The sequence below is a fragment of the Sorghum bicolor genome, chromosome 6 (genome assembly GCF_000003195.3).
Source record: "Sorghum bicolor cultivar BTx623 chromosome 6, Sorghum_bicolor_NCBIv3, whole genome shotgun sequence".
Taxonomy (NCBI): domain Eukaryota; kingdom Viridiplantae; phylum Streptophyta; class Magnoliopsida; order Poales; family Poaceae; genus Sorghum; species Sorghum bicolor.
This window is the reverse complement of record NC_012875.2, coordinates 59488132-59502504: the sequence shown is the minus strand read 5'-3', so window position 1 is coordinate 59502504 and position 14373 is coordinate 59488132. Positions and strand designations below refer to the sequence as shown.

The 14373-nt window shown below is 45.9% G+C and overlaps 2 protein-coding genes across 2 annotated transcripts; both read right to left on the bottom strand.

The window, feature by feature from the left end:
* On the bottom strand, nucleotides 4020–5573 carry LOC8070295. The gene has a single exon (XM_002447248.2). It carries the CDS (start codon nucleotides 5070–5072, stop codon nucleotides 4401–4403), a length of 672 nt encoding a protein of 223 aa, XP_002447293.2. The 5' UTR covers nucleotides 5073–5573; the 3' UTR covers nucleotides 4020–4400.
* LOC8082576 (EH domain-containing protein 1) lies at nucleotides 7527–11611 on the bottom strand. The gene is made up of 16 exons (XM_002447247.2): nucleotides 11374–11611; nucleotides 11185–11264; nucleotides 10859–10927; nucleotides 10700–10757; nucleotides 10559–10608; nucleotides 10421–10460; nucleotides 10266–10327; nucleotides 10083–10196; nucleotides 9563–9665; nucleotides 9427–9476; nucleotides 9196–9324; nucleotides 8853–9104; nucleotides 8547–8626; nucleotides 8300–8426; nucleotides 8045–8188; nucleotides 7527–7958 (listed from the first exon to the last, which is right to left on the bottom strand). Exons 1-16 carry the CDS (start codon nucleotides 11456–11458, stop codon nucleotides 7773–7775), a joined length of 1629 nt encoding a protein of 542 aa, XP_002447292.1. The 5' UTR covers nucleotides 11459–11611; the 3' UTR covers nucleotides 7527–7772.

Below are 14373 nucleotides of genomic sequence, written 5' to 3'. Positions count from 1 at the left end.
GAGAAGGCGACGCATCCCAGTCGCAGGCTTTCGAGGATTCCGACGCGAACAAAGGCCAAAAAGTCCCGAGCCCCGGTCCTCGTGCTCGCCGCCCGCAAAGCATCGCAGGCCTTGTTTAGTTCAACCTGAAAACAAAAAGTTTTTAAGATTCTCCGTCATATTGAATCTTGTGGCACATGCATGAAACATTAAATATAGACGAAAACAAAAACTAATTACACAGTTTTGCTGGAAATCACGAGACAAATCTTTTGATCCTAATTAGTACTTCCTCCGTCCCAAATTATAAGTCATTCCAAGAATCTTGGAGAGTCAAAGTTTTTCAAATTTGACCAAATTTATATAACAAAATAATAACATTTTTGGTACCAACCAAGTATCATTAGATTCTTTGTTAGTTATATTTTCATAGTGTACCTATTTTATGACATAAATCTTTATATTTCTCTCTATATTTTTGGTCAAACTTGAAAATGTTTTGACTCTCCAAGATTTTTGGAATGACTTATAATTTGGAACGGAGGGAGTATATGATTAGATAATATTTGTTATAAACAAACAAAAATACTACAGTATCGAAAACTTTTTACTTTTCGGAATAAAAAAAGCCCGCATCCGGCCTCTCGCTCTCGCCTCTGCACCCTGCCTCATTCTTCTTCACCACGTCTACGGCTTTTGTCGATTTTTTTTCTTACCTTTCCCTGTCTCGCGCAGTCGCAGGTCGCAGCAAGCGACCACTCTAGGTAGCTATACCGTACAAGTGCTAGTAGTTACCACTGGTTAGCAAAGATGCGTGTCTTCGTGACCTCCCAAGGCAGTAGTATACCACTCCTAGGCCTTGTTTAGATGCGGATTTATTTTAGATTTCGCTACTGTAGCATTTTCGTATGTTTGTGACAAATATTATCCAATTATAAACTAGTTAGGATCAAAAGATTCATCTCGTGATTTATAGGTAAACTGTGTAATTAGTTTTTATTTTTGTCTGTATTTAGTGCTTCATGCATGTGCCGCAAAATTCGATGTGACGGGAATTCTTGAAAAACTTTTTTGATTTTCAGGTGAACTAAACAAGGCCCTAGTATTTGACTGAAATTTTGCAATGGCCCAGGCTATCTACTACTTCCTCTGTTCTAAATTATAAGTCATTCTAAGAATCCTAGAAAGTTAAAATATTTTTAAGTTTGACCAAAAATATAAAAAGAAATATAAAGATTTATATCATAAAATAGGTACATTATAAAAATATAACTAACAAAGAATACAAAGATACTTGGTTGGTACCAAAAAAGTTATTATTTTGCTATATAAATTTGGTTAAATTTAAAAAACTTTGACCCTTTAAGATTCTTGGAATGACTTATAATTTGAGACGGAGGGAGTAGAAAACTGGAATTTTTGTCATAAAACGTTTTCTATCTTTTGTAGCGTGTTTGATGGCGATTTTAGTTTCTATTGAGATTTAGGAGTAAAATGTTTCTAGCTGTCGACTAGTAGAATCTACAGTAGCTATACAGCGTTGCAATGCAGCCGTTGCTCGTCACATGTGACGACCGGTTCGTGTGTTCGTTTTCTCCCCTCTGCGACCGACCAGCGCCCGTCCGTATTGTCGCTGTCGCTGCTGACTGGGCATGCGCATGCATGTCAGTATGGCATGGTTCACGACATGAACCCGGGAGTGAGGCCCACGCCCCAGCCACAGAGACTGCTGGCAAAATATTGGAGGGCCTGGAGCGCGCCCGGAGCCATTTGCGCCGCGTCGCGCTTGCATTTTGCGTCCGCATCGGCCCGCCTGCGTCGTCATAAAGCGCTGCGGCACCTCGTTCCCTGCAGCTCGCTTTCATGTCTCTGTGTACATCCAATAGTATAGTACCAAAATAAAGTCGTTCGAAAGTCGAAACTAATAATTTATTTATACCTTTCCTGATCATGCAGAAATTAGTTAGCACTAAAATCAGAACGTGTTTTACCAGGGTCTTAGTTTACTTTCCAAAAATTTTGCAATTTTATTTTTAAAATTTTTTTGTTACATTAAATTTTACGGTATATAGATATAGCATTAAACATAGATAAAAAATAAATAATTATATAGTTTATTTATAATTTAGAAAAAATATTTTAAGACTAAATAGTTTATAATCAAATAATATTTATTAAATACAAAAAAATACTATACATTTTGCAAGTCGAGTTGTTGCAGCTTGTGACAGAGTCAGAGTCTGCCGCCAAGGCCTTCCGAAAAGTAAAAAGTCTTCGGTACTGTAGCAATTTTATTTGTTTATGAAAAATATTATCTAATCATAAACTAACTAAGATCAAAAGATTTGTCTCGTGATTTCCAGCTAAACTGTGTAATTAGTTTTTGTTTTCGTCTATATTTAATGTTTCATGCATGTGCTATAAGATTTAATGTGACGGAGAATCTTGAAAACTTTTTGATTTTTAGGGTGCACTAAACAAGGGCCCAAATCGCCTGCGTCGTGACATTTTTATTGCCTCGCCTCGTCAGGTCCTCGCCGTCCTCCCTCCCCTTCCCCTGGAGTGGAGTGGAGAGACGAGGGAGCAGGGGAGCAGCAGCCGTGCTGCCGTAGCGTGACTGCTGAGAGCATTGGATGTGCCCATCAATTCTGTGCTGTGCGTGTCATCACTCCTCGACCTGCTGCCACGCGCAGAGACATTATCGCCATCCATCGACCGCAGTGACCTGGAGCCGAGCCGAACGGGCGCTACAGTGACACCAGCTTTCCTGGCCAATGGACGCGCACCTGCTTACGCACTGCTCCTACTACAGTGCTAGTAGTAGAGTACTACGCAATTACCACTGCTCGTCTCCTCTTCTGTAGCTAAACGCCTAGAGAGGGAAATTCCTCAATGAATTTTGGCTATTTGCGAAAAGGAAGCAACTTCGTGGAGTACACGTCCTTGGGGGCCTTGGCAATGGCAAGCGTGACTAGTAGATTGGAGACTGAAAGCAAAGCACACGACGGCACACACGGCTCGCTTTGGCTTTGCAGGCATGGTAGCGAGCTCCTTTTTTTTTTCTCGCCTTTGCTCTGCTCCCAACACGAGTAGGACAGGAGTAGCGAATGCCAATGGCCATGGGCACCACGGCGCGGCGCGGGAGGGAAGCTCCAACGCTTCCTTTGGCGCCTCCAGCCTCTCGATGGAACAGAGCAGCCGCCGGTTCATTCATCATTGGTCCAAAAGGCAAAGGGGGCGCTCCTCCAACGAAAAGGCGGCACTACCGTTTCAAAAGCCAAGGCGACTTGCTGAAAACTGCCACGGGGGGATGGCAAAAAAAGAAAGAAAAGCAAAAGAAAATCACCACTCCTTTTGGTGCCAAGAAAACCAGCATGAGACGTGCTGTTCCGTTTCAGCCTTTCGATAAGTGTCGATCGAAATGGCTCTTGCATCAGCTTCTCCTCCATGGCCATGGGTAATTTAACAATTGAATTGAATTGAAGTGAATTGAATAAATAGCAGCAGCATCACGATTTTATTTGATTATATTTATATATTATTTATATATCTATGTATAACTGGAAGTCCGTTGGTGTGGGTAGGACCGGAGGAGAGCAGAGATGCACGACACAGCACAACACAATCTGTTCCAGGTGACGAAATCAAAGCTGCATGATTTGCATTACTATTATTCAGGGAGATGGAACCCCACTAATGCATGCATGCAACACGCTTGCTTGCTTAACAACGAGCTTGTTTGGAAGGAATTAAAAAAAAATAAAGACAAAAAAAACAGTGCCTTTGCACCGATGCTATGCCACCCATTCCTTGGCACAGGCAACAGGCAGAGGCTGGGGAGAAGTGGACAACGAGGCAAGCATAACTTGATGCCACCCCCCAACCAATTGCAGAACATCCATTGCCATGCTTTATGCAAAGTTTCGCTAAACAAACATCCTCCTACACAATCCTCATGGCAGGAAGAATCAAATACTGACGACATTCAGCGCACATGAATCACGAGCACAGTACACAACAGCAACAGTCGACACCATGCAGAAAAGGAGAAGAGGGATACCAGAATAGTTCCCTTGCAAGAAGTTCATTGTTGAACTGAAAACTGAACCGAACAAAAGGAGCAAAAATATGGTACAGAGGAGGATGGAGTGGGGGGAGAAGAGAGGTGAAATTCAGAAATTGGATGGGATAATGCCAATCTTTAGCCCCCACCCTCCAATCCTCACATGCTCATCATCAGAGTGCAAGAAATTCATCATGAAACAAAAGCAAGAAGATGGAAAGGGCGTGGAGCTGAGGCGCCCCCTGATCAAAACAGCTACTACTGGTACTGACCTCCACCTCCTTGTTGGCGGTCTCCTTCCTTCCTTCCCCCTAATCTACAAGAACCGGCGAGCGGCGGCGGAGGTGGGGCAGCCCAATCAGTTCCAGGCGCCCCAAACCTTCTCCCCGATGAAGCGCACCAGCCTCCCCACCGTGCTCTTCTCGGCGGTGCCGACGCTGCAGTCGCCCTCGCTGGCCACCGACGCGTCGTCCCCGTCGCCGTCCATGCTGCTGCCCCCTTCTTCTTCCTCGTCCTCCTCGTCGCCGTCGCCCTCGTACTCGCCGTGGCGGTGTTGGTCCATGTCCATGTCCATCCCCACGCCGCCGTCGCAGCCCGGGAGGTGGTCCGCACCGGGGCCCGTCTCCGCAACGTCCTCGTCGGCACCGTCGTCGCCGCCGCTGCGGCGACCACCGCGGCGCCGGCGCCGGTGAGGGCGGCGCGGGGGCCCGCCCTCCTCGACGGCGTCGATGATGCGGTGGATGAGGTGACGGTTGGGCGACGCATCCCAGCGCGCCCAGAAGCTCTTGTAGCAGCCAAAGCAGGCGCAGCCCATCTCCGGCGGGTGGGGCCCGCGGCGGCGGCGCGGGCGGCCGCCCGCAGCCGTAGCGCCGCCGCAGGACAGGAGGTAGGCCAGCACCTCCTGCTCCTCCGCCGTCAGCGCGGAGGCCAGGGCGAGCACGGCGGCCGGCAGCGCCACGGCCGCCGCCGCCGCGTCCGCTGGCGCCGGGTGCACCCGCCGCCCCTTGCCGCCCTGGTACAGCTTCTTCATCTCCCCTCCGGCGCCCGAAAAAAGCACTGACGAGTGCCGACGACGCCGGCTCAGTGGCTCACACTCTCCCGCTCCGCTCGCTGTCGTTGGCTTCCCCCGCCCGCCTTACTCGCCCGCGCCGCGGCCAGGGGGGTTAGGTGCTCACCAACTGCTCGACGAAAAGCCAAGCGGAGGCGACGGGCGGGAGTAGGTGGGTAGGTGGCGGAGGCTCTCGTCGGCTAGGACGTTGCTGTTTGGAGTAGCTGCGGGATGGCAGCCGCGTAGCTCGTGCTGCTACTGCTTCCCTTCCCTCGCGTCGGCTCTTGCCCTTTTGGGGACGAACAAGGCACAAGGAGAAGCCAAGAAGAGGATGATGGGGGAGGAGGAGGTTGGTTTGGTGGGTGGGAACTGCGAACTGCTTGCTGCCTAGAGGCTCTCCTCCTCTAGTACTGGGGTGGGGAGAGGGATGGGGCGGGGACGGAGAAGGACGACACGGGGCGGGGGGAGGGAATCTGACGGGACGGAGAGAGGCCCCCGGCTGGCCTTGGATTTGTGTGGTGGCGGGCGACGGCGTCGGCGACGGGAGTCTTTGGTATGACCACGTAAACGTAGACGGTCCTGGTCTGAGGTCCGGACGCGACAGACAGCGGCGGCATAGGCTAGCGGGGACATACTACGGCTGTGCCTGTGCTGTTGTACCGTGTGCACGGCCATGTTCAGACCTACGGTCACCGCAACACCTTTTCTTTTAGTACTCTCCTCCTTTTGCATCTTTTTCAAAGTACACCACGGGCCTTTTTAGGAGTTGAATAGCAAGACCACCGGCAGCATGAGCATGAGGCTTAGCTTGCAACACCATTGTTTTTTATGTTACTGTAGTTTTTTAGAAAACTAAATTGATTTCCTGTGGAACTCCTAGCATACGAATTTCAATAGAACTTACCGTGAGCTAGGACTCTTAGCAAGTGTTTGACTGGTAGGATGACGAGAAATAAGATACACCAATGAGGATCATGCAAGGGTGGTTAATGAGGGGAATATTCCCTTCATTACCCTAAGTTGTAGAGTGCTCCCGTCCCACGAACACAAGAGTGAATGACCTCTTGATGTCTGTTTTCTTTGTCAGTCGCACGAGCGTAAAGGCGAGTTGCATTCGTCGGCTCAAGATGTATGAGCGACGCAGGGGCATAGGGGTTTCCTGTGCGGGGATGTGTAGGGCACCACTTGAGGTCTTGTTTGGATGTAGTCGGATTCGCATCAATCCACATATATTGGATTGGATTGGATTGGAGTGGAATTTAAACTAAATTCCACTCCAATCCACTCCAACACATGTGGATTGAGGTGAATCCGACAACATTCAAAGAAGGTATGAGGTGGGCTGGCGGCATGAGGAGACGATAGGGGAGGTGTAGTATGGCTACATGGGAAGAACCGGCAACACAGTGAGGGAGGGTGGTACTAGCAAGGGAAATGTGAGCTGGTTTTGTAGGAAGGTGCACTCGAGCAATGGTACCGGTGGCAATAGAGGTATGATCGAGCGCTGTCCACGAATCACGAGGAGAAGATTAGGCACGCTGGTTAAAGGAAGAATGATTGGTGGCGACGTGGTGTTCATGGGTGATAAGTGAGGCATGATAGTCATAATTGTTGAATTTTTGAAAATTTGTATCATCCTATATTTTCTTGAATTCTTCCTACCAAACAAAAAAAATCGAGACCAATATATCCTCTCAACTAAACACAAATAAAAAAAGATCCCTCATAGAAGTCCATTCTATTGCATTATTGCGTATACCATCCCCAAAGCAAATACATGCATGCTTTTGGTTTCACCAATCACCTATTTTGGTCTTGTTTAGATGCGAAAAGATTTTAGATTTCGCTACTGTAGTACTTTCGTTTGTTTGTGGTAAATATTGTCCAATTATGAACTAACTAGGATCAAAAGATTCGTCTCGAGATTTACATGTAAACTGTGTAATTAGTTTTTATTTTCGTCTATATTTAATGCTTAATGCATGTGTGAAAAGATTCGATGTGATGGAGCTTAAAAACTTTTTGGTTTTCGGAGTGAACTGAACGAGGCCTTTCTCTAGCGAGGGCTGGGTTGGATTGTCCCCACCGGCCAGATTAGGGTCAGTGGTTCACCATGAACATCAGGTTTCGCAGTTTCGGATGCCCACCACATCCTTTGGAAAAGGTTAGTTAGTGCAAGATAATGCAATAGCGACAGTGGCAGACGAGCTGGTACAAGATAATGCAGGGATTGCCAGAATCCCAGGGCAGCATGCAATCGCCAAACGTGGTAGTTGTGACTTGCGACAGAGGTTATGATACGCGGCGACGCAATGGCGGAAGACACGATGGTTGGCGCTGGGCCCAGCCGCGGCCGGCCAGCCCAGTGCAGATAGGTGAGATCTTGGAGGCCCAAGTTCCACCAACACACCTACACGCTCAGAAAAAAGCTTCAGCTTTTCCAGACCACCACCGGTTGGTTACAGGAGCTGCGAATTTACACTACACTGCTGCCTTGAGCATGCATCCAGGCGAGAGATGGACTCAGTGAAGCGCGGTCTCTTCTTCCCTGATCAGATCAACCATCGCTGCACCGGCACGTCCTCCGCGTCTGTCCGTCGCCATAGCGAGCCGCCGCTGCAGCTCTGCTACCCCCCCCCCCCCCCCCAACCCCCCCAAGAGGCAAGAGAATGAATTCCTCCTTCAGTCGTAGGGGTTCCTGAACTTCTTCAGGAGGTCCGGGATGTCGTAGGCCAGCATGTCATCCACGCCCTGAACCATCTTGGGCCTCAGCCTCTCGAACCTGTCGAAGTTGTAGGCGCTCAGAAGCTCCCTGTACTCCTCCACGCTCGGGAAGTCCCCTGGCGGCAGGTGCAGCTCCTTCTGGACCTGTAGAAAAGGGCAGTTCGGATTCAGAGACAATGACAATATGTAGGCTATACTATACATGTGAGTCCAATTGGATGAGCTACAACCTTGGCGAAGTGATCGTCCAGGCTGTCAAGCAGCTTCTGCTGAGCCTTGGCCTTGCCCATCAGTGCAGGCATCTCTTTCTTCAGATGGCTGATTATGTGAGCATGGACTTTGGCAGCCCTCGCGCGCTTCACAAACTCGTTGATCTGACATCCCAAGTGTCCAAACATCATCGCAGGTGCTTACAAAGTTAGAACCGGTGAAAGATCGAAATGGCAAAATAGTTACTGAATGTATACGGCGATGTGTGTTCTCACCCGACGATCACAGGCCTTCTTGGGGATGTCGTTCAGGTCCGAGAGCAAGTCATCTTGTTCTTTCTGGAATAGCTCCATGCCCAGTGGGCCAGCCGCTGTCTCCCTGATCGGCTTGTCGTTGAATGAACTAGAAGAGAAGGCAATTAGTTCAGTATTTTATTTCAGTGACGCTGGTACAACCATGGTGATACTTGATCGACAGTTTGCCAAATGTAAGGTCTGAGGTCTCCAGTGTGGATGGCCATACCCTATGTAGACACGCATGACTTCTGGTGTGTTCAGGACTTTCCCCAGCGACCATAGCAGTGCTCCATACACTCTCATCAGCTGGAAAATATATTTTTTCTTTTTACGTCAGAAGACTGACAACTGCTTAGATAGAAGGGTTATACTGTTGAGATATCAAGGTTCAAAAGATAAGATAAGATATGATGCTGGTGTTGCATATTTCAAGAGTACACATGCATAGGAGCAAGAAAAATGGAATACGCTGACGTGTTGAAAGTGATAAGAGAAATTAAAGGGCATTATGGCGATAAGCGGGAATACTCGCCTGTTGTGCATCAACTTGGTCTGCCTTGTTGAGAACTATGCGTATTTTGTCATCATGCCCACGGAGTGATCCGATCACACGCTTGAACTCATCGCTGATGTCAAGTTTATGTGGATCAAACAGGAGAAGAATAAGGTCACACTTTGCCGCAAACCATGATGTAACTCCAGTGAAATCGTAGCTGCGCTGCGTTCGCTGCTTCTCCCCTGATAAAACTCCAGGAGTATCCACGAAGGTTACATGCTCTAATAACTTCACAAAGAAATTGGTAGTGTTAATCTTTACTGCAACAAGAGCACAACAAGATGAATTGTAAATATTCAGTGCAAGATAAGGGTTGTACTGGATGTGGCATCTGAGAACATTCAAACTTTGATAAAAATGCTGTTCCGAAAGATGACAGGCCACTGTATGGCATGTCAGCTTGAACGGCAATTGTGTTTCCAGGAATGCATCTTTCATCCGGTCCAGACTGCGGTGGTGGAAGCAGGTATCATAGGAATGGCAGGATACATGGAGATGATACATACTGAAAATGAGTCAAAGTATATGATAGGAGTCCAAGAGAACTTACAGTGATGACAACAAATCTGTCTGTTGTAGGCTCTGGTCCAATATGAGCGCCTGCACAAGGATTATTGCAGATGTTGATAAAATTTATTCAAAGAAATGATGGCATATAAGAACAATGGGTACTGCATCTTGCTCACCTGGATAACTTGTCTTTAATAAATGCTTAATGAATGTTGTTTTTCCCGTTGAGTATTGACCCAACAGCATGACCATTGGCTTCGCATCAAAATCACTGCTAGTCTGTTGAAGAGAAAAAAAAAAATCACTGCTAGTTCTAAAGAAGTATGATGTAGAAACTCTATAAATTGTAGAACAGAACAAATATCACACATTATTTTTGCAATAGGACACTTTTACTAAAGTCGTAGAAAGGTACAAAATATAATTTGCAAACGGTTTTAACATGAATCTGTAATCTTTTGTATCAATAACATGATAGAGATACATTGTTGTGCAGAAAGAATAAATCATTTTGGTATTACACATACCAAGAGAGTTTATGTGTTTTTGAATTTAAAACTTCTTAAATTTTGACCATGGAATATATATTTGGGTTTGTAAGATCTAAAGAGCAAGAAAGGCGCAATACTTTATAACAGATGCACCTAAACTGTAAAAGAAATAAAACTGTAGAGAAAACAAAGGGGTGATGATTACCATCAAGGGAGACACAAAATCATGGAACTGATAGGTTTTTTCCAAAGGCCTCAACTTCTCAATGTATGATTTCTTTAGCCCATCGATGATCGAAGTGACTGATTTCAAAGGAATCTGTAAAAGTAGGATGTCGTACTCTTTAAGAACATTGTTAAATTAATATGCTTCTAGTTATCGTTGTACCTTCTTTCCTGACTTGGAGTTGAACCAGCTGGCAGATATAGGTGATTCTGATGGATGGCATGCTGCATAATGAGCAAGCATATCAGTCAGGTTTCAGAAACTCAACAAGCAAAAGGGTTAGCTCTTCCATTAGGTATGAAGGTAACAGCACGTACCAACAATAGCAGACTCGCCCTTGCTCCCAGAGTTCTTTTTCTTCGAGAATGATAAAGGAAAAACAGGGGACAGATAAATAAGACTGTATGCTATTTCTGCATTTTGATTCAAGTTAAGAAAAAGATACCGTGACATACTAGTTTTTTAGCCAGCCCTTCCATTGTGGGGAGCTGCAACCTCTCGAGATCTGAAGTAAAAGAAAACATTCAGTGGATTTTTTTCTTCAGATAAAAAACATTACTATTTGATAATAAAAATCTCCTTTGAACGTACTTTACCTGAGTTCGAAAGGGTGTCTTGATTGATTTCATTCCCTGCTTGTGCGAGAGAAACCAGCTGCACATTTCTATCCGGTTTAACGTACAAACAGAAAAACAAGTCCATCTACGCAGAGATCAGACTGAAGAAGAACCTGTATCACCGTGTTGTTTACAAACCTGCATTGCAGTCATAAACTCGAAGAATCCAAGATATCCCTGACGTTTGGAATCAGCGATCGCCCAAACCTGAATGAAGATGCAAAAGAAACGTTTTGGTGACTCGGTTGAAAATTGAAACATTTTGATGATCTTTGGGAAACTGAGAATCCAATCAAGGAGGAAGAATTGGATAAAACACGTGCTAGCGCTACGTATGAAAACCATGTTTGTGCATAATGCAAGAAATGACGTTTCCTAATGCTGGCATGCATGCAGAATCGCAGATGGTTTCTTATTTAGTTTCTGTTGCGACCGAAGGAGCACGTACGGACACGCCGGCTCACCTGCTTCAGCTCGGGCTTGGAGAGATTGGACATGGCGAAGAACCTGAGCGCATCGTTCCCCGTCAGGCGGCCATCTCCGTCTTTGATCCGTTCGCGTAGCAGCACGGGCGCAACCAAATAAAATTCAGCGTCATTCATTCATCCGCCGCGAGGTGAAAAAAGGGATGAGTCGATCGCCGTGGAGCAAACCTTCGTCGGCGAGGGCGAACCACTGGAGGTAGGCGGCGCGCTGCTCCTTGAGGCTCCACTTCTTGGGCGACGAGTCCGGCCCCATCGTCTCTCCCCGGCCCGATCACCTCCCTCCCTGCCGGAGTCCGGGGAGGAGAGAGAGGAGAGGAGACGAGGAGAGGGAGGACGACGGGAGGCGCAGGCAACTCGCGCCTCGAGGAATGCCACCACCGCAAAGGCGCGCTTGCAGCGCCTTCCCGCGGGTGTATGGGGCTCCTCCAGCCTGCGGCAAACGCGGCGGATGATCCATCGACCCCGGGCGTTGGCAAAGTGGCGCCTTGACCCGGCAAAGGAAGGAACCACGCTCCCGTGCTGGGCCTCCATAGCTGGGCCAACTTTTGAAGGATTGGCCCAAGGAAATCCGGCCCAAAACCATCCCTGTCCCCGGTTCCGGTTCCTCCCGCCCAGCTGCTCGCGCCGATGGTGCGCGCGCGCGACCCGGTCCCGCGGCCGCGTTTGGGGGCGGTCAAACCGAAGTGGGGCCCGCGGGGCTCGCCTCACGGCACTCACAATGCAGACTCTATCATAGAGTCTAAAGTTATTTATTAATTAGAATAATGTGGACTTAGAGTCTAAATAAGACTTAGAGTCTTATTTTTTCTACCTCTTTCTTTAATAAATATGCTGCCACATCAGCAAAATACCATAAATAATATGTAATTAATTGTCTTGGACTCTATGATAAAGTCTTGCATTGTGAGTGCCCTCGCCACGAGCCGCAGGATCTCACGTCGCGTCGCGTCGGGTCGCATCAAAAGGCGGTGCGCCCTGCGCGTCTGGGGCGGCGGGACTTGCGAGTGCGTGCGCGACCGAGACCACGCGGCGCCGTCCCTCTGGCCCCGCGCCCCGCGCGCGGCCGCGTGGGTGGGTGGCGGCGGACGGCCTGAACTCGCGCCGATCTGCGGGGCCTCCGTCGTCCCGTCTTGGATGGCGATGAGTCAGCGGGCAGGCATGCGGCATCGCATCGGCCGGCCTATCGGCCATCGGGTGAGGTGTGTGGCCACGGTGCCCGCCGCCAGGCGCCAGTTGCAGACTTGCAGGTTGCAACTGGGGACTCGGAGTCGGGGCCACGGCACCCGCACGGCAGGCGGCTGCGGAGTGCAGACTGGGACTGCAGTGCGCCGTCATCGTCACAGTTGTTTACATAAAGAAAATTCAAAATTTTTTAATCTTGCAGTATAAAGTACTCTCTCCATCCCAAATTACAAATCATTTCAAAAATCTTGAAGAGTCAAAACATTTTCACGTTTGACCAAAATTATAGAGTGAAATACTAAGATTTATAACGTAAAGTGAGTATACTACGAAAATATAATTAAGGAAGAATCAAATGATATTTAGTTGTTATCATAATAATTATTATTTTATCATATAAATTTGGTCAAACTTTGAAAAAATTGACTTTTCAAGATTCTTGAAATTACTTACAATTTGGGATGGAGGGAGTACGTATAAAGCATTAAATATAAAGAAAAAATAAATAATTACATAGTTTATCAATAATTTATGAGATAACTTAATTAGTTTATGATTAAACAATATTTGTTAAATACAAACAAAAATACTACCGTATCCATTTTTTAAAAAAATACAACTAAACAAGGTCTAAGTATGGGTCACTTGTCCGGTCCATTTAGAAGAGATTTGATTTGATTCTCATATGACTAATCACATCGAATGTTTAGATATGTGCATAGAATATTAAATATAGATAAAAATAACTAATTATATATTTTATATGTATTTTACAAGGTGAATTTTTTAAGTCTAGTTAATTCATGATAACTGTACAATTAGTTTTTTTATTTTATATTTAATGCTCCATGCATATGCCGCAAGATTCGATGTGATGGAGAATCTTATAAACTTTTAAGTTTTTAGGTGCATCTAAACAGACCCTAGGGATGAAAAGTTTTGGGGATACTATAGCATTTTCGTTTGTATTTTAATAATTATTGTTGAATCATGGACAACTAGGTTCAAAAGATTTGTCTCGTAAATTACAGACAAATTGTATAATTAATTAGTTTTTCATCTATATTTAATACTCCATGCATGTGCCGCAAGATTTGATGTGACGAAAATCTTGAAAAATCTTCTGGCTTTTGAGTGAAACTAAACAAGGAATCTTGAAAAATTATATGTCGAAAAGATGGTTGAGATGCTAGGATTCTTTTTGACATATAATTATTAAAAGATTCGGGCTTCCTCTAGAACTCTAGAATTTGTAGAAAAAACAAATTTGTTAATTTTTATTTTGTAAAAAAATCATCAATTTTCAGCTTGCATGAAAGTTGAGATGCTAGGAGATGTCGCAAGATGTAGCTTTTCCACCTTCATATGTGTCGGATGCAAGAACAGCTCATTTATAAACTTGAATTGTACGTGTCTCAAAAAGTAATAACCACTCCATGCATTTTTTTCAATGAAAGTTTTGAAGGTTAATTCTCAGCGGGCATCGAGGTGTTAAGCAATTTAAACCAATGTCCTTGAGCCTCCAAGGATCAAGATACTAAGCAATCTCAACCAATGTCCTTGAAATCTAAGGAGATCAAAGATAGCTCTTATTTAGCGCACACACGTTGTATCTTGTTTCATCTCGCACCTCTTGTCTTCTCCTTCCTTAGGCTGTCTCCAATAAGAAACCCATATGACAACCCAAACCCAAAATAGGTTTCCAACACAATACCTATAGCCTCCAACAGAATACCCATACAGAAGACCTATTTTGGGTATCAGGAGAGGCATAACCCAAATTTGAGTACCCTCTCTCCTCGAGACCCATTTGCAGAGAGTGTTGTCTTTTAGGTCTTGTTGTTGGAGAAGACTAAAAATAGGTATGGAACCTTTTATCTGTAGCGCTACCCAAAGGACAAATAGGTCTTGTATTTTGAGTGATGATTGTTGGAGATAGTCTTAGAAGGTTGCTGTATAAACCTACTATTAATGTGTCCATACATT